Source organism: Nelumbo nucifera, chromosome 2 (assembly GCF_055504915.1).
Source record: "Nelumbo nucifera cultivar China Antique chromosome 2, China Antique-T2T, whole genome shotgun sequence".
NCBI lineage: Eukaryota > Viridiplantae > Streptophyta > Magnoliopsida > Proteales > Nelumbonaceae > Nelumbo > Nelumbo nucifera.
In genome coordinates this window covers 104,683,054-104,703,560 of record NC_142650.1, presented here as the reverse complement: position 1 = coordinate 104,703,560, position 20,507 = coordinate 104,683,054, and the positions used below count along the sequence as shown (strand labels likewise).

At 36.9% G+C, this 20,507-nt stretch overlaps 1 protein-coding gene across 3 annotated transcripts in view; it reads left to right on the top strand.

The window, feature by feature from the left end:
* The window catches only part of LOC104603539 (cation-chloride cotransporter 1-like), a 135,364-nt gene that overhangs the window by 29,392 nt on the left and 85,465 nt on the right, over window positions 1–20,507 (top strand). For all 3 annotated transcript variants that reach the window (XM_088897721.1, XM_088897722.1, XM_019198760.2), the window contains 4 exons: window positions 190–290; window positions 475–536; window positions 4,909–5,112; window positions 10,353–10,467. In XM_088897721.1, coding sequence (XP_088753847.1) covers window positions 190–290; window positions 475–536; window positions 4,909–5,112; window positions 10,353–10,467 — 482 coding nt within the window. The remainder of the gene's footprint in view (window positions 1–189; window positions 291–474; window positions 537–4,908; window positions 5,113–10,352; window positions 10,468–20,507) is intronic.

Below are 20,507 nucleotides of genomic sequence, written 5' to 3'. Positions count from 1 at the left end.
TCCATTTCTTTTGACAACAATCCTATATTACAGTGACTTAGATGGTTTGACGTGCCTGTGTCACACATTTCAGTGTTGAATAGCCATGGGTTGATTTGTTTCTGGTTTAATATATATTGAAGTAAAAAGGCAAACCAACTGGACTAGGGTCCTGGTTCCCAGGTCAACTGATTCAATTGTCACTTGCAGGGTGGAGGACCATATTATCTCATTGGTCGAGCCCTTGGTCCAGAGGTTGGAATTAGCATTGGGTTGTGCTTCTTCCTAGGGAATGCAGTTGCTGGAGCTATGTAAGTGTGGGTCTTCTATTTCTTTTCCTTTGTTATGATATTAATGTGACTTTTGGTAAGTTCAGTAAGGACAGTAGATCCCATGTCCATTATGTTCTTTCAATATTGCAGAATTGGATGTTGCAGGAAAAATTGCACTAATGTTTTCTTTCTTCTGTTGTTTCTGACTCACTTGTGGCTTTAGGTATGTTTTGGGAGCTGTAGAAACCTTCCTAGATGCTGTGCCAGGTGCTGGGATATTTAGAGGTAACTTCTTGATGAACCATTTTTTATGGAAGGCTTTTACTTTTGTGCATATGTTTTTATCCTGCATTAGTAAAAGGTCCACCTTTTCACCTTGAGCCTTCACCATCGCAAAAATATTAATGTTGTCTGCAGACTGAAGGTGAGTGATTGTTATGTTATTCCTTCTCTCCTCAGTCCTAGAGATTATTTGGCTAAACACTTCTGCCATCAACGTTAAAAAATGGGAAAAGGGGGTTACCTTGTCTTAAATCTCTAATCGCTGAAAATAAATGCTTGACCAAACCATTAGCCAACACTGAGTAATGACATGTGTGCAAGCAACCATCCATCAACTTACACCACCTCTCCAAAACCATTATTCTTGAGGATCTCTCTCAGGAAAATCCAATCTACTAGATCATAAGTCTTTTTCTAAGTCAAACTTGTAATCCAACCCTTCAGAATCAGATCTCGTCAATTCCTCCACACACTCATTAGCGATGAGAATTTGGTTGGTTTTTTGTCTACCAAATTAATAAATTCGATAATTATACTTATATACATTTATTACATATGTATAAGTTAAAAAATCAATTAATTTTCTTAAAACTTTTTAATCTTCTTTGTTTTAAAGACAACAAAGCAGATTTAGATTAAATCTGAATCCAATATTTCTGGTTGGATTCAGATTTGAAGTTTCAATAATTGGATCAGAGTCGGATTCGATCTGAATGCAACCTGATTACAACCCTCTGTGTGTGTGTGAATTTTAATGGGCAGAATGTACTTTTGTTTATTCCTTCAATGGATAGGCATAGCTCATTTGTATTTTATTACGGTCCAATCCCACATATGAGTCATGTGTCCCCAGACCCAGGAAGAATCCTGTGAGTGAAAATTTGTGTGTATAATGATGACTAATGATAGTCTCCTCTGATGGGCAGAATGTACTTTGTGTTCATTCCTTTGGCTAGGCATATGCTTGATTGTAGTGTATTGCATCCCAATACCACATATGGGTCATGTGTCCCCAGACTCGAGAAGAATCCTGTGAGTGCAAAGTTGTATATGTATATGATGATTGATGGTGGTCATTCTAAATTACACAGTCAGATGACTATACAAAAAAAAGAAAAGAGCTACATAATCAAAATGGTATTGTCCTATCCCAATCACTCTTGATCTGGCTGTGCCCTTAAAACCATTCAACACCAAAGCACAGCACAGTCCATAATGTATGAGCATACAGAACCAATTTGTGGTCAAGACATATCTGGAATTGACTCCTCGTATAGTTGGGAAAAGGCTTAGATGATGGTGATAATATATTTGGAATGGATTCAAAATGACTAACATAATTTATCACATTAGCTTGATATGCAGCATTCTTGCAGGTGCACTCTGGTATGTGCCAGCAATCTTTCTTAATGGGGTTTAAAGAGCACTGTATTCAAGCTTATGCATTGAATACAAGCACACATGCATTTATACCCATTAAATTCATATATTTAAGTGTGAAGAAGGACACATTAAGTTCATCTAGATACAATGTTAAATGATATTATTACATATTGTGAAAGGTACTTTGTCCATTCCTCAACTAGGTAAGTAATTACTTAGTTCTTATTTGTACACATGATCTTATGGATATGCAGACTTGCAAGTATTTCATGTGCTAATAATCTCTTATGGGATTTTCCATTACCTGGCACCAAAATTGAGTTTCAAGATGATGGTTTTCCATATAATTGACTTGGTCAAAATCTTCACCACTGACGATGTGACAATGTTATTCGGGATAACATTGTTTTAGGCTCATATTGGCATAAATTGTATTTTACCAGCCACTAGAGGTTGACAAATAGTCTAGGTTTTTTCATATTGGTTTTGTCCTTCGCAATCATTTGTGCTTATGTACTTGATGCAAAAATGGAAGCAAGGAAAGCAACTAAAAAAGAAGATCCTTGGTGAGTACATCTTGCTGGACAATTGGGAGCAACATTTTCAAAAAAAAAAAAAAAAATGGGAGCAACATTCAGTTGGATTCAAAAATCAAGTAATAATTTGGCAGATGGACTAGCTAAACAGGGGACTAGCAGATCTGATATGTATTTGGGGAGGGGTGAATGATTTGTAATTCCTGATTCAAGCAGATTGTGGGCTGAGTACTCTTGTATCATTGCTAGCTCAAATTATGGGATGTGAACTAGCTTGTACTGTATATAACACAATTCTTTTCATGAATTAATAAAACTTAAGTTGCCAATAAAAAAAGGATTGTTAGCACATATCAAACAAATAAATGTAAGAAAAGAGGTCAGATGGCAGACTTGCAGAATGTACTGTTAACCAGAAAAAGAAATGACTTTTTGACCAGTCAAACCTTAGTCAATTTGGCTGAAAATTGGTGGAAATAAAGTACATATAGAAGTGCGCCAACCATAAGTTTTGGGCTGAATCAGACACGAGGAACTGTCCCAACTGAAGGCTTTAAGATGACTGGTTTTTTTGTGTTTTTGCAAATTGTGGTCAAGGTCAAGTCCATGGGTTGACCTGTGGATCCCACTGGCCGTCATTCACAGTAGTACTGTAGTATAGCCTTTGTTTCAACTTTTGGTCCCTGTTGGTTTGGTCTTTAGAGATTGAAGTATCAATCTTCTAGAAATTTATTACTTATAGTATTTTCTGGACCTACTGTTTATAATAATTCATATAATCCTGGTTTCATACATCAAGTTAGTTTTAGTAGATTTTGTAGATTTTATAAAGGTGTTAGTTTGACAAAGTTTGTAATTTTTAGAATTCTGAATACAAGTTGGAAGTTGTTTACAAGAGTGTTAACCAGTCTTGTAAAGAGCATTCTAATTGTACTGTTTTTTTCTCCTGCTACGGAATTATTAAAGAGTTATTTACTGTTTCTACCATAATCAAGAGCTATAGTAAAAATTTTTCTTGTTTATTCTTCTATTCCCTTCTTTATTTGCTTGTTCGTGTTAGGGACTTTGAGCTTTAGTTCTATTTAGACATGATTACTTGTAGTAAGCTGGACTGAGGATGTTTTTATTGTAGCATTGATAATTGTTATTTATAGTGTTGGAGGTATAATTGAAAATTGCTATTTTAACTTGTACCAGTATAATAATTTGTTAGTAAGAGTATAAAAATTTCTTATCTGCAAAAATCCTTTTTCTTCTAACTTAAAGTTGTTAATCATCTGATATTTCTGACTTGATTTATGGGATAGTTCGGAACAGTCCACTTCAACCACGAACATGTTTTATGTGCTGATCAATGATAGTGATGCATTTATTTTCTTATAAGAGATACGAAAGCATCTTACACCACAACATTGTATTGGAATCTGCTGACAGGATAACCCCCGCTCCCCACAGCTGACACAATTTTGCTGTTCAGTGCTGTAGCATGCTTTTGTACCCCTTAGAAGCAAGGTTTAAAATGTCGATGTCGGTGGAAATGTCGGTCATCCAAATATAAGAAATATGTCGGAAATGTTGGAAATATCGTATGGAAATATTGTAAAAATTATAGACATGGTGGAAACATTGTAAAATATGCAAACTATGGAATGATATTTTATGAAATGACAAAAGAAGCATAGGCACACCTTTTTAAATTATTATCTTGTTCCAAATTATTAAACAAAACTAAGAAACTAAGGTTATAGACAAAAGAATATGTTCTGAAGTTGCCCTGTAAACCTTAAGCTTTAGAACTTCTTGATAGAATTAGTTAAAGCAAAATTTAAACTCAAAGAAAATGTAAATGGTTGTAATAGATCTACCAAATAATCTACTACAAAAACAAAAACTATTATTTAACTTCATGTTTGAAATGAATATTGAGCTAGCTCAAAGTTGTAATCATGTAAGTTAGGTGGACAATAACTTGTTACTTCACTCACATATCTACAATATTGTCTCCAACATATGTTATAATAATATCTCTTGTACTCCACATAGTACTGGTAGTGTTCATTAGGGAATATGTCAATTCTAGTAAAATTTCATGTTGCTACCCATGGAAGTGAAAATGGAAATATGTCCTAGATACTATCTCTTGTACTCCATATAGTACTGGTAGTGTTCATTGGGGAAATGTTGATTCCAGTAAAATTTCGTGTCGCTACCATGGAAATGGAAATATTAGGGAAATTAGGAAACATTTTAAACCATGCTTAGAAGAAGGATTGTTTACAATGCTTTTTATGTGCTTGTATTCGGTTTGGAAATTTCCACTTATGTCAACTTCCAATCTATTTATCTTAGTGTTTCTGCTATGAAACTTATTGGTGGTATGTTTGAAATGTGTTGTTTTAAGGATAAGTAATCATCAGCTACTAAAATATTTGTTTTCCCTGATTTTGTCAATGTAGGGAACGTGGTGAATGGAAATGAAAGTCCGAGCTTGCATGACCTGCAAGTTTATGGAATCGTTGTGACCATCATACTGTGTTTTATTGTATTTGGTGGTGTGCAAATGATCAATCGGGTGGCGCCTGCTTTCCTTTTGCCTGTTTTATTTTCGGTGTTCTGCATATTTACTGGGATTTTTTCTGCAAAAAAGGATGACCCTTCACGTGAGTTGTGCATTGTTTATATGGTTTATTCGCCATTAGTGCATACATTTTCATGTATCTGAATTTGAAGCCAGTTCTTGTGAGATAACCTAAATCACTATCTTATTTTAAACCATAAAGATAATCTGGCACAAAATAACATTCACATTGTGTACATGGATTTTGTTGCACTTCTCTCTCTCTCTCTCTCTCTCCATTTAGACAATGTTATTGCAGAGAGGTTTGCAGCGAGGTTAGGAAAAGAACATTTTGAAGGATGGGTGTACAGAAAATAGTCTGTTAATTGGGAAGTGCAGTCAAATTCTTCATGGTCTCTCAAAAGAAACTATTACAACAAATCTGTGGTTCTGGTTTTGTAGATATTGTTGCCAGTAAATATTATTCACAGTTGGCTGTCGGCCTTAATGAAATTCCTTCTCAGTTTCTTTATTTTTTAGGGATACCTCCTGTTTTGCCTTTATTTTCTATTTCTCATAATGTTGTCTTTTCCTATTATGTATTTTTTATTTGGACATGCATATTGATGTAGGACCAGCTTAGTTCTAGTCCTTAGAAATTGTTGAATGGTCTTCTTTGATCAGACTTTTATGGCTGTTGATGGCTGTAATGGCTTCTTGAAGGAATAAGAGAGAAAATAGGGAGAGAAAGAAGAGAGAAAAATACCTGGAATCACTCACAGGGTGCCTAGAATTAGGGGTGTCAATGGTATTCGAAAATCCGATTTCGAATTCGAGGTTCGACATAATTGAATCAAATTTGGATATGACCTGATTCGAGTATATAAATATCTGAATTCGATCAATTATTTAATTCTTATATAATATATAAAATATTTAATTGCTTTATATAATAATTAAATTATATAAATAATTTATATATTTTTATATAAATAAAATATTTATTAATTACATAAAATAATTAATTAGTTGAATTCGAATCAAATCGAATATTCAAATAATATTCGAATTCGGATATGAATTTTCAATATCCGTCGGATATCAAATCGTATTTGGATATGAGTTTTCAATATCCGTTGGATATCGAATCGAATTCGGATATCAAATTTTCTAATTGGATTCGAATTCAGATATTGCCTGATCCGATTTGAATTCGATCCGTTTACACCCCTACCTAGAATCACTCTAGGGCATGGTAGTCACTCACCATAATTAGCATAAGCTAAAGAAAACACAATAAACTTCATTTCTCTTTGTTTAAAATGTTCATGCATATTTGTAGACTCTAAACTCATAATAATCCTAGGAGTCAAACTATTTCATAATAGTCATAGGAGTCAAACTGTTAGACTCAATAATCCTAGTAGGACTTAAACTAAGTTGTCATATCCTATTTCAATTCAAAAGAATACTCAATAACTCTAATCCTACTAATGCAATGACTCTGAAATTTTAAACAATCAAACTATAATTAAACAAATTAAAGCCCATCATTGGACCCCACAGGAAAATGCAAAATGACAAAAACACACCTACTGTCCAAAAATACAGAAATACATAAAATTTCATAAAATTCCAATTTTGATTCTTCAGCTCCTGCATCACATATGGAACCATATTCTTTTTAATTGTTTAATATACGTATTGTTCATTTAAAAACATTAGTAGTTATTGCGTGGCACAATGCATTGGAGTCTATTTTTCATTCAGAAAGCATAACTAATTTAACATTATATTTCAGTTTCATAGGTTCAGTGCTTCTAAATGGCACCTATTGACTCACTTTTTGTTAAGGTTAAAAATAGCCAGTGTTATTTGTTTCAACCAGAATCATTTTCTTTTGATGGATCCGAGTCTGATGCTGAAAATTGTTTTTTCTACCTTTAAAAAGTGCATCAGATATTGGGTTGAGGTCTGTCTAGTTAGGATTGAAGTGGGTATTTAGATTCAAATGGAAGACTGTAGATTTAGTAACAGTATTTGAAATATTTGTTCATTTTGATGGCTATCTAGAAAAAGTTCACTTGGACTACATCTCTCTAATTACAATCAAATTAGGTCATCGTTTCATAAAATCTAGAGCTGACAAGCATGGGAACATGGGTTCAACTCTGAGAATGGCCACTTTGTGCCAGTTTTGCATGGACGCAGACATGGGAGCTGGAATATGTGTCCAGGAGTCTGACCTGGCAAGATAAGAAAACAGCGACTAGTGAATGTATATACTATTAAAGTAGTTTATATATATATATATATATATATATATATTGAATCCTAACATTATATACTTGCCTAATAGTGTTGACTTCATTACTAAATAATGTTTAATAAGACAAGTTCATCTTGTAAACTAGCCTTTCGTTTATGTCAAATAAGCTAGGAGATAAGAAGGAAATGTAAAGTAGAAATATCTCCTAGAATCTGTGGAGTGTCAGACTCCAATGTGTGTCTGATGTGGATACATTATCCATTTAGGAGAGTCCATGCAATACTTGCTAAAAAATCCATAGGTTAGGTCTGTATCAAGTGTACCATTCCGAAGACCTTGGACAGCTTGGACCAGCATTGTGTAGTGCCATTCACTATGTTATTGGACTATAGAGTAGCCCCTGTACTAAGTATAGAGCAACTACACCTATATATTATTTTGTATTTGAGATTTACTATTTATATGATAAATTTAATTTGAGTTTCTTATTTTAAAAATTTAAATCAAGTTTTATTTGTAATTGGGAACCGGGACCCATACCATTGAAAGTTTCATAGTGAATCTTTTATTTGAATTTTGAAATTGGATCAAACAATATAATTGAGTCCTATTTTTTTTGATGAATAATAATAAATTTATTGATTCGGAAGCAAATTTAGAGTGAGTTCATGCATCATCCTAGCGAGAGGCGTGAGTTGCAGCCCCTCCTTGAATCTTACAAGTAAACTAGGAAAAAAAACAAGAATCACAACTGAGCCCAAAATAATTCTTCCCTATTTACCCCTTGCTTAGCTAACATATCTGACAAAGTATTTGCTGATCTCCCCACCCATTGTACAGTGACCAACATATTCCTTGTCAACCAAATAAATTTCTTCATTTCATTCTTGTATCACCACATAGCCTCTTCAGAATTTTTCAACCAACCCACCACCACTTTGGAGTCCCCCTCGATTATTAGTTGTTGTACCCCCAGCTGGTTTGCAAATTGCACCCCTTGTACAGTAGCTAAAAGTTCTGCCCTAATGGAGTTCCCAAATCCCAAGGGACCTGAGTAAAGCAACAAAATCTCTCCCTTCGCATTTCTCAGAGCACCCCTCATTCCGGATAAACCTGGATTACCCATGCTACTTCCATCAAAGTTCAACTTTAGTGAGCCTTCGGATGGAGGAGACCAGCTTGTAATTGATTTGTCCTTTAGAGATGAACACCTCGCTACTGCTGACCAATTTCTCCAAAGGTCATTAAAGGAGAATTGATGAAAGATTTCCAAGGTCTTCAGCCAATGTATTGCCCTATTTAACACACAGTCTTTCAAATCCTGGCTGCTCCTTTCCTTTTCTTGAAAGGTTCTAAGATTTCTTTCTTCCCAAAGAGTCCAAATCAAAGCAGCACGAGCACATCTCCACATAATTCTCCCTATTTTTGTAGGCCAATAAAAGGTAGAATGGTTGAAGAGCATGTGAACTTTTGCTGGTAGACTCCACCTACCCCCAAACAACGAAAGTAGCCAAGCCCAAAGGTCTGCAGAAAAGGGACAAGATATTAATAGATGGTAACGATCCTCACCGTGAGCTCTACAGAGGATACACCAATTAGGAGAAATACAGAGGAAAGGTCTTTTCTTTTGTAGGTTATCTAAAGTGTTTACTTTCCCATGGAATACTTCCCAACAAAATGCCATAATATTTGGGGGAACTGGCCTACACCAAATTTCTTTTGACGGAAAGGGTTGGTGAGCAGAAAGTTGAGAGATGGACTTGAAGAAAGAAGCACAAGTGAAGGTTTCATTGGGTCTAGGAGTCCAAACCCTCTTATCTGGCTTGGAGGGATCCAAACAAACTTGATTAAGACAACCAAGCAAAGCAGAAAGAGAATCAATTTCATCATCCCTAAGACCTCTACGAAACCCAAAATCCCAAGTAGGATCTAAGGGTGTGCCCAAAGGTGAGACAAATTTTGAGACCACCTCTTTTTTGTACAAAGAAATAGAAAATAGCGAAGGGAACAAATCCTTTAACGGTGTGTCTCCTACCCAAATATCCTCCAAAAAATGGACAGAGTTGCCAGAACAAACTTCATACCTGATAAAATTGAGGAATTGAGGAAGTGTGTTGTGAATAGCCTTCCAAGGTGCTGCTAGGTTAGCTTGCCTCGATACACCAGCATCCCATCCATTCTCTGACCTCCCATGAATGCTTCCCACCACCTCATGCCACAATCTCTCTCTTTCCAAAGGCCATCGCCATAACCATTTCCCTAACAGAGTTTGATTTTTTCTAGTTACCCTCCCAAGTCCCAAACCCCCCTCTTCTTTACTTCTTTACACAATTTCCCAATTAACCAAGTGATCCTTTTTTTCTTGTCCCAGCTCCCATAAGAAATCTCTCATCAACTTCTCCAGTTTCCTAGCTTCCCTAACTGGTATCCTAAAAACAAAAAAATAATAGGTAGGTAAGTTAGCCAAGGTAGCTTATATTAGGGTAATTCTCCCTCCTAAAGAGATATAATTCCTCTTCCATGAGGCTAATCTCTTCTCAAACTTTTCTATCACTGGTGTCCAAAATCTACTCTCCCTAGGATTTGCCCCTAAAGGAAGCCCTAAATATGACATAGGTCAAGCAGAAGTGGAACACTCAAGACACTCCGCAATAGCCTCGACCTCCCCTACCTCCAAATTTATACCCGCTATGCAGCTCTTTTCCAGATTTATTCTCAAATTAGAGATACTTTCAAAACCTTTTATTAGCTCCTAATTGAGTCCTAATTTTTTGAAGTGGGTGTTTTTTTTCCTTGATAAGTAGCAAGTAGCCACATGTTTGAAGAAGTTAGAACTTTTTTTTCCTGAAAGCGGAGTTACCTACCCTCACTTTTTCTGAGAGTGGATAGACATGTGTCTGAAGAAGAAAGCTTCAAAAACTGCACCTACTTCATGGAATTGCACTCCTTGTCTTTTCTGATGGTTTAGAAAGAAAATAATTGCCTTCTAGGTTTTCTAATGATTAGTGCCATACTACATTTTATTAAATCTTCTAAGCTGTAAGGATGACTTTTTTTTTGGCAACTCTTCACAGCTGGAATCACAGGATTGAGTATGGAAACATTTAAAGACAACTGGAGTTCAGATTATCAACGCACTAATGACGCTGGAATACCTGATCCTAATGGGAAGGTTTACTGGAATTTCAAGTAAGCTATATTGTATGTTGGACTTTAATGCCATATTCTATAAATTTGATTTTGTTTTACTACTCAAGTATGTTTCATAAGTTTCTTTATTTGATTTTCTGTTCTTTATTATCATCTAGTGGTCCCTTCTACTCGATGTAAATAGGATTTCTAGCATTGCCAGCTGCTTCATCTTTCTCACATATAGATGCTTCTTATTAACTTTTCCTTTTATATGTTTAAACTAGCAGTAACTTGTTTGATGCACAGGCTTGTGTTACAAAGGATTTTTATTTATTTATTTATAGTAGTTGACCAACTAAACTTGAATCTAGTCCACTCTTTTTGCTCTACATGGATGCTTGCTGCCTACCAAGATTTTGATCTAATGGAAAGAGTAATTAAATTGCTAGTACTCTTTCCATTATACATTGATATTACCATGTAAAATGGAATATTTTTTGTGGGCTTTGATAATGACAAGAATCTTGAATGGTTTTGTTCTATTTTATCCTTTTAATTTTTCTGCTTCCTGTTGTAAGTCCTAATGTTGTATGGGCTGGGCTATTATTTACTTCAGTTTATTTCTTATTAGGCCGTTGGGTCTTAGTTGTTTTACTCTTAAAGTCTGTTTATATACAGTTTGCCTATTGAGGGGCAATCTTGTACTTCATGTCTTTTAAGTTCCATTTGAATGCTATCTAGGCCAGGACAGATAAGGTTACTGTTGCCCCAGTTTCTCATTCACATATCCTCTTGTCTTCTCTCATTTCTCTTCTTCTCTTCTTCTCTTGCTCAAAATGCTTCATGGTATCAGAGCACTTGAAGTTCTCCTAAGATCCAAATCTTTCCTCTCCTTTCCTTGTTCTTCTGGGACTTTCATCTACTGAAACCCGAACTTGTTCGTGAGCCACTAAGGAGTCTTTTCATCTAATTCTCAGGGCTTCTTCTTTGGAGAAGGGATCAAATGGAACCTTAAGCAGCTTCGATCATGCCCCATTAGGGTAAGAAGAAGAAGAGCAGTGTACAGAGTGCTAGAGAGACCTGAGTTTCATGTCTAGTTGCTGTACAGCAGGAGAGGCATTGGTGAAAACTGAATAGTGAAATTCTCCGGAGACCCACTAGAGAGTGAGGAAGCTCTATGTTTTTTGTTATTTTTGCACCCAGAATTTGTATGAACTGATTCCTAGGCTGTTCACAGGTGTTAGTTGGGTTTTTTGGGCTGTGAACAATTGTTCTGAACTCTTGGGCTGATTAGTGTCTCTGTTTCTTGCTTCCTTATGGAGGACAGTCAGTTTTTGGGTGCTATTTTGAGCTACTAGTGTTTTTTGGGTTGAAGTTGTGTTTCTATTTTAAGAATGTCTACTGCTAGTAAGGTCTCTTCTAAGGAAACCAGGTCAGGGGAGGGTCTTCCCAATCTTGAAAACCGTGCCTTTCAGATTACCAACATCAAGTTGGATGAGTACAACTATGTTGAGTGGGCCATTTCAGCTAAGCTTGCCATAATCAGCAGAGGAAGGGAAGGATATATTTATGGACAGACTGTAGAGCTAAAGAAAGAACAGCCTGAATAAAAGACCCGGTGTAGGGAATGCCATTGTGATGTCTTGGCTCTTCTATTCTAATGACACCTAAGATTACTAGGACTGTGCAACACTACATTACTGCATATAAGATATGGGAGTATGGGACAAACTCCTAAGGACCTATGGGTAGAAGAAAAATTATGCAAGGATCTAAAGACTGAATTAAGACATCGAAGACATGTGTCAAGGAGAGTTTACTGTGGTACATCTTTTGCATCTCTTGAAGGTCTTTGGGAAGAACATGATCATCACTTGATATTGGATTAGCTTTAGGAGGGGAAGAGTACACCGGAAAAGTATTCCGTGAGCTAGAGCTACAATACTCAATGAGTGCTGAAAGGCCTTGATTTGTTTAGGGTGGGAAGTTTTCTTGGTTTTTGCTCCTGAGGAAGGTGTTGCTGATGTGTATCTGTGCAGGAGTTTGTGATTCATCAGCACTTTGGTCGTTTTAGTTCAAAGCTTTGTGGGGATGTATTTGGGCTGCTTCAGAGCTATTGTGGTAATTCAAAGGCTTCTGGAGTTTTTTTTTTTTTGCTCGTTTGGTCTACTTTGAAAGAATCCCAGTTAGTTTTAATTTTGTACTTCTCTCACCTCTTGTTTGTATTTCTCTTCTTAAGTTGTTTAGAGTTTGGGGATGAAACTGAGAAGTGGGGCTCAGTTTCATCCAACTGAAAGTAAGGGTGGAAATAAGAAACATTGAAGTGTTCTCACCAAGAGGAGAGAAACATACAAAAGATGCATGTTGGATTTTGTATCCCCACCTCAAACCAGTAGCTCTGAGGAAGGATAAGAATCCATATAAGGGTCCTAATGGTGCTGGTCATGTTGCAAGTTCAAATGTGGCTAATTGTGGGAAAAGGAATACTACCTAGGTGTTTCTAATCATTTTGGACAGACTACTGCACCCTACTTCTGGTCTGCCTGACTTTACTGCTGTGGAGGTGAATCTTCTTAACTGGGCTATGGCTTGGCTAAAATGGTCTTCATTTGCTAAGACAGGTATAGTTTTTGCCTAAAATGTTATTCAACCATCTCCCTCTTGCTCCTAGGTGATTGGTTCAGGAGGCTCGGGACATGTGACTAGCGTATCCTCCTTGTTCAACTCATATCGCCCTTCTTTTCGCCAAGACAAAGTCAAAATTGCTCATGGCTTTCTTTCTAGTATTTAGGGGAAGGGAGGCATCATGCTTGGGAATGATCTATCTCCAAATTTTGTGTTACATGTTCCTAGATTTATCACTAATTTGTTGTCTGTTCTAAAATTATCAAAGACCTTGGCTGTTGTGTGACTTTATTTCCCACTCATTGTGTGTTTCAGGACTGGTTGATAAGATGAAAAATTGGGAGTTGTCATGACGCTAGAGGTCTCTATTACCTAAATGTAGATATTGGTGCTTCTATGCAGGCGTCAAGTGGTGGGGACATCAATCGTGAAGACTTGGTGGTCATGTTGGAGTTGGTCATTTGTCTTTTCCTTCATTGAAAGTTTTGTTTCCTGAGCTATTTGAAAAATTGCCATCATAAAATATTTTGTGTGAAGTCTGTCAGATGTCAAAGCATTGTAAATGGACCTATCCAAGATCTATAAATGAAATTTCCAATCCTTGCGATTTAGTCCATTCTGATGTGTGGAGGTCCTCACTTTGTTTTTGTGGATGGATATCACTATTTTCTTAATTTTATTGATCATTTCTCTTGATGTATGTGGATATATTTGAGAAGTGAAGTTCCTAGAATTACTAGTCTTTTACAAAATGATTGAGTTGAGACACAGTTTAGGAAGAAAGTCAAGTAGTTTCGATCAGACAATGCATCTGAATACATTGAGTATTCCTTGAATATCTTCCTCAAATATGAAGGAATTCTTCATCAATTATCTTGTATTTGTACTCCACAACAAAATGGAGTTGTAGAAAAAGGTTATAAGTGCTATAATCCCACTTCCCGTCATTCATTTATTTGGGATGTCACTTTCTTTGTGTATGTCTCTTTCTTTATCGGCTATGATGTTTCCTTCTTACCTCCTATGCTTCCACTTCTGGTTCCAGTTGATGACCCTATTCCTCTTGTTCCAATTGTGACCAAGCCCTCGCTTCAAGTGCATGTTAATGCTAAATAGCCACGAATCAGGTAAGTGTATACTCATCAAATGTACCAACTCCTTTAGTTTCTTCTTCGTTGACGGATCTAGTAGTTGTTTCCACATCCATCTATGTTTTTGTTGTGGAGAACAGTAATGTATACTATAGTCCCTGTTGTATTGTATTTTATTCTTGTTCTTTTTCCTTTACAGCCCCATAAAGGTTTTCTTGTAATCCTTCAGCCCTATGAGGGCTTTCTTGCAATTGTACATAATATATAATATAAAGGGCTATTTGGGGGTGGGGGTTGAATTATTCTGCATACTATTAGATGTTATTCAGTCCAATAAAAAACTGTAAAATAATTTCAGATTATAGCAAAGAAAGAAAAGGAAGAAGAAGACAAGAAAGAAGAAGATGGAGAAGATGGGAAAGGAGAAGAGAGTTCGATGGTCTCCTCTTCTACCTCTCTTATCCTTTATTAGTCTTACTAAATCTGAACAAATTACAAGTCTGCCCTTAAGTGGGCGGCCAACTCATCATCATACGTAAAAAACATAAAAAAGCATTAACAAGCCCATAAAGCAAAGGCCCATTAACAAACAAAAACAACTAGGAAGAACTAATAATAAGACCATAATGGGCCAGGGCCCAATTGGCCTAGTCTCTCTGCACCATTTAACCTTATTATATTCTCTCTTTCTCTAGTACAACTGAGAAGACTGTCATGGTATCAGAGCAAGCCTTTTTCTCCAGCTTGTGATTGAGGACTTTACTCCAGTTTGAGGGGCTATTTGTGGACTTTCAGTCCTGTGCTCGAGTTCGTCCTTGAGGGGCTTTTGGAGGCTGCTTCAATTGGCATAAACTAAACCCTATTTTTTGGAAATCGCAAGCTAGATTGGGCTTTTCCTTGTTCTTATCTAATCGGTGGTTCCAATCAGTTTGTGCTTCTAGATTTTGCATCACCCTAGGGTTCAACACCATTTTACTCAATTAGGTTGATATCCCATTCAATTTTGAAGGGTTTTTGATCCCTTTACATAGTTTCAAAGGCAGTTTTTTTTTTTTCCTGGGCTATCACTATCAGAATTTGTTGTGTTTGGCTTGACTCTAGAGAAATCTCTTGAAGACCTACTTTCTTTGGTAGTGCTGAGATTTTCTGCTACAGTTCTGATTAAAATTGCTTTGGAGCAGCTTGTTTGTTTCATTTTTGGGCTTTAGATTCACTGCCAACCTTTTCTTTTAGACTATGAACTCTTGAATACCTTGCTATTTGGGTTTTGTTTCTTAGTGTATCCTTCTTTAGTTGTGGGGTATTGCTTACCAGCATAGAGAAAGATTGCAGGTCCTTCTTTTTCTTGGAAAACTGAGTTTTTTGTTTAGTTGTGGGCTTGACTTCATTACTGTTACATTGTTTACCTGTGAATTGTTTGTTGAAATGGCTAAAAAGATGGATGTTATTCCTGTGAAGTTCAATGGAACTAACTACAACATGGGGAACTTCCACTTTTGACTTTTTTGTTGAAGGAAAGGGTTTAGAAGGATATCTAAATGGTAAAATTAATAAACCTCAGGAAATTGATGTAAAGGCCTTTCAACAATGGAAGCTTGACGATGGGAAGTTGGTTTCTTGGATCTTGAGTTCTATAGAGATCCTTATTGTTGTTCCCTTGAGAGGAATGAGAACTGCATATGACATGTATGCATATCTGAAGAAAGTTTACTATTAGTCCGACATGTCCAAAAAATACCAAATTGAATTGGAAACTTTTGCTTATTGTTAGGGTACAAGAGAATACAAGAGTACTATGTTGGATTTCTCGATTTGTGGACTGAATATGAACTAGTCCATAACTCCATATTAACCCTTAAGATTCTACGGATTGTGTAAAATACTTTCAGAAACATTTTTAGAAACAGAAGGTAAATCAATTTCTGAAAAGACTTAGACTTGAATAAGAAATAATAAGGTCTATTATCTTAAGTAGAGAGACCCTTCCAAAATTAGACTTCTTTAAGCGACAAACTTTTCCTTCATAGTTAGGAAAGCTCATCCCAGGTGGTAAGTCCATATACACTTCCTCTTGTAAGTATCCATTGAGGAAGGCATTCTTCACATCCATTTGATATAAAGACCAACAGTAATGGGCAGCAAGAGACATGATCACACGAATAGAGTTCATTTTAGCAATTGGAGCAAAGGTTTCCAGATAATCAATGCCATAAGTGTGTGTATCCTTTGGCTACAAGCCGAGCTTTGTACCTCTCAATTGAGCCATCTGCCTTGTGCTTAACAGTGTAGACCCACTTACACCCAACAGGAGTCTTATCCTTAGGACAAGGAACAACCTCCCAAAGTCCGGTTCTTTATTAGGGCCTCCATCTCTTGGTTCATAGCTTCCTTATGGTGAGGGGACTGCATTGCCTCTTTAACACTGCGAGGGATGGAAACAGAAGAGATGGTAGAAATGTAGGCATAATAGGAAGGTGAGAGAGCATCATAAGACACAGTTAGTAATAGGATACTTGTTGCATGCCCTCTTCCCTTTTCGAATGGCAATAGGAAGATCAAGGTCAGGATCAGTAATAGAATTATTAGGAGGTTCAAGATTACCTGAGTCTGGGAGATTAGATTGTGATGGGCATTCTACTTCAGGAGCCACCCTCTTATTGTGTCTGATGAAAAATTGCTGCCAAGAGTAAGGCCAATACACAGGAAGAGGAAGAGGAAGAGGAAGAGGAAGAGAAGGAATACCATCATTATAAAAAAGAGAGGGAGGAGGAGGAACAAAAGAGACAGGGACAGGAAGGCAGAAGGGATTCTGATCTTCACTTGCATTCTCCCCCTGAAGAGAAGGACGGGATGACTGGAAAAAAGAGGACTCCAAAAAGGTAACATCCTTAGAGACATATCTCTTGCTAGAGAGAGCATCAAAGCATCTATAGGCTTCTAGACAGGAGACTAACCATGGAAGACACATTTAACTGACATAGGATCAAACTTACGCCTGGAAGGACTCATATCATGAACAAAACAAACACAACCAAAGATTTTAAGGGGGAGATTGAAAAGAGGTTCATCAGGAAAGAGAAGTTGATGAGGAGATTGAAAATTAAGGGTCGTTGAAGTAAGTCTGTTGATAAGATACATAGATGTCTCAACAACATCACCCCAGAAATAGGTGGGAACATGAGTCTGAAACAGTAAGCCTCGAGCAACTTCAACCACCATAGGAACTTCATCTCGACTTTTCATCTAGTAGAGCCATGTATACCGATTGTAGTCATCAATGAAAAGGATGGAGTATTTATACCCACCCATGCAAGGGATAGCATATGGGCCCTAAACATCAGTACGAATCAAATGAGAAACAATTTACTTCTTTTACTACTTGCAAAATATGTGGTTCTACATTGTTTTGATAGATGACAAACTTCACATTCAAAGTTACAACTTTGACACTGAGTCAAATAAGTTTGGAAAGAAAAGTTTTACATAATTGAAAGACATGTGACCAAGACGACAATGCCATAATTTCAAAAGACTCATTTTCTCATTTAAACAAGACACAGTCCGGCTCGATAATCCATGCTTTGAAGGTCCATCAAAGAGGTAGACTCCATCAGCTTCATGCCCACTTCCAATCATCTTCCCCGTGCTCAGGTCCTAAAAAACACAATGGGTAGGAAAAAAGGTCACTGAGCAATTATGGGATTTTGTAAGGGAACTAATAGACAATAAACTTTTATGTAATTAGGGCACATGAAGAACCGATTCAAGAGAAAGGTTATGAGTGAGTTTGACTTCACCTTGACCCAAAATAAGGGCTGAGATCCATCAACAACAATAATCTTGCCCTTCCCTGGGGTTAACTTATATGAGGTAAAATGTGAAGGCATGCTAGTCATATGGGCACTGGCCTTGGAGTCTACAATCCAAGGACTAAAAGATGTGGAACAAGCAAGTCCAGTACTTGTCTTGGCATATGAACTAGATGGATTACTATGTCCAGAATCAGATGAGGAGGATGTACCACCCTTTTCCAACTGTAGTAGTATATTTCTAAGTTTGTCCATTACATCAGAGGAGTCATGAACATTAGAAGGTTGAGCATCATTACTAATTGTAGCCAAGTGAGCATTTCCCTTCCCCCTGGTTTTGTATTTTTCTGGTTTTAAGTGAGGATTGAGCTTCCAACACTTTTCCTTAGTATGTATTGGCTTCTTTCAATAATCACAAACCACATCCTCAGCCTTCTCAATAATATGGTGCTTACTAGTATTTTGCTTGATTGAAGTAGACATAAAGGCAGAGTGATCAATCATAGGAGGTTGCATCATGGCTGTCCTACTCTCTTCCCCTTGTACAAGGGAGTACGCGGAAACAAGAGTGACAATGTCGACACTAAGAATATGTTGCCTAGTAAAATCAAACTTTGGATTCAAGCGAACCAAGAAATCAAAGACTCTATTCTCCTCTATATACTTTCAATATTGCTCACCATCTTCAGGGTCCTTTCATACAAGAGTCTTCAGGTGATCCATTTCTTCCCAAATAGACTATGGAGAAGAGAAATACATAGCCATAGATCTCTCCCCTGGACGCATACTACAAGCTTCCCTCCAAAGCTGGTACACTCTAGTAGTATTGTTAACTTGGGAATAAGTGGCAATAACTCTATCCCAAATATCTTTGGCCGTTGGAAGAAACATGTAGTTTCGGGCAATATGAGGTTGCATTGAGAAAATCAACCATGACCTTACAAGGGAGTTATCCTATTCCCACTTTGGATATTTTGGATCTTTCAGATTTGGTTTCACCTCCTTTTCTGTGATGAATCCTAGTTTACCTCTCCTAGTGATGGTAAGTTTAGCAAATTGGGACCACTCTAAAAAGTTGGTCCCATCAAGTTTAACAGTAGTTATCATACCATTGGAAATGTCTGCACTTCCCGGGAACACACTAGAAACCATCATCCTTAGATGATTCCAAAACCTATCAAAACACTTCCGCGTCAACAAAAAGGGGCCCCAAATACTTAACCACAACTAAAGATCCAAGAAACTAGGCCACCACATGGTTAAGAGGCAAAAAAAGCTCAAAAAACTAATTTGGTGCCAAAATAGAGGGGGAAGAAAATCTCCCAAAAATTGTCTAGGGCTTAGAAAAATACGGGACCACTTCCCGTTGCTCCCAAGGTAAAAAACGACTTGAATGGTCTAGGTTTTGTAGCAGAAAAACTGATTAAACAAAGTGTACAAGGCTCGACATCAGATCTTGCTGTTTTTTTTTGTGATTTTCTGCTTGAAAAATCTATTAAAAATCATAGAAGCTTCGAAAAAAGACAAGAGACATACCAAAACTATTCTAAAATCAGGGTGAACCAAACCATATGATTCATGTATTGCCGCCGACAGCTGTATGGACTGCTGACGTCATCCGATGGTGGTCCGATGTTAGCAGTTCATCTTGTGCAAGAGAGTTAGCAAGAAAGGTATTCCCAAGTGCCTTTACCTGCTCTGATACCAAGTTGGAAACTAGTATTGTAAATCTAGGGTTTGTATGAGAGAAAGAAAGAAAGAGAGAAAGGAGAAGAAGAGAGGAATGTGTCGAGTGGTGTGTTCTTGTTTCTGTTCACACCCTCGAAAGGCACTTTATATTTTGAAACAAGAAATTACAAAGAGGTCCCTACTTGGGTGCCTAAATACAAAAAGAGTACAAAGGGAAGAGGTAAAGACTAGAAACACCCTTGCCTAAACTTTCGCAACACAATTTTGTGTTTGTATCATTCGCTTAGATTTAGGGGGAGGGTACATAGATGGAGATTTTCTATTTTGAAGATAAATGGGGTACAAGTTCAATGAAGTTGTCTAGATTCTCCTTAATATAATGGTGTGGTCGAGTGCAAGAATGGACATGTTCTCAGTGTTGTGAGGACCTTGTTACAAGAGTTGCATGTGCCTTCAACTTTTTGGGTGGATGTAGCTAGTAGGGCTGTGTGTACTTGATCAACTATATTCTTTTCTCATCTTCTACAACAATCTGGTTCCTTACATCAATCATCATTCAAGTACCCTTGAACCTACTTCTTATGATATTGATCTTTCTATTGCTCTTTGTAAGGGTGTGAAGATGTGCACTGAACATCCTATTGCCCACTTCACTTCCATTTCTTCTTTGTCTCTTAGTTATAGTGCTTATATCTTTGCTATTTATAGTGTTTCTATTCCAAACAGTGTTGCAAAGGCATTGGATCTACCTAAATGGAAAACAATTGTGTGAGGAAATTTTTGCCCTTTATAAAAATCACATATGGGACCTTGTTGATCTTTCAAAGGGAATGAAACTAGTGGGTTGTATGTGGTATTTACAATAAAGCATCGAGCTGATGTG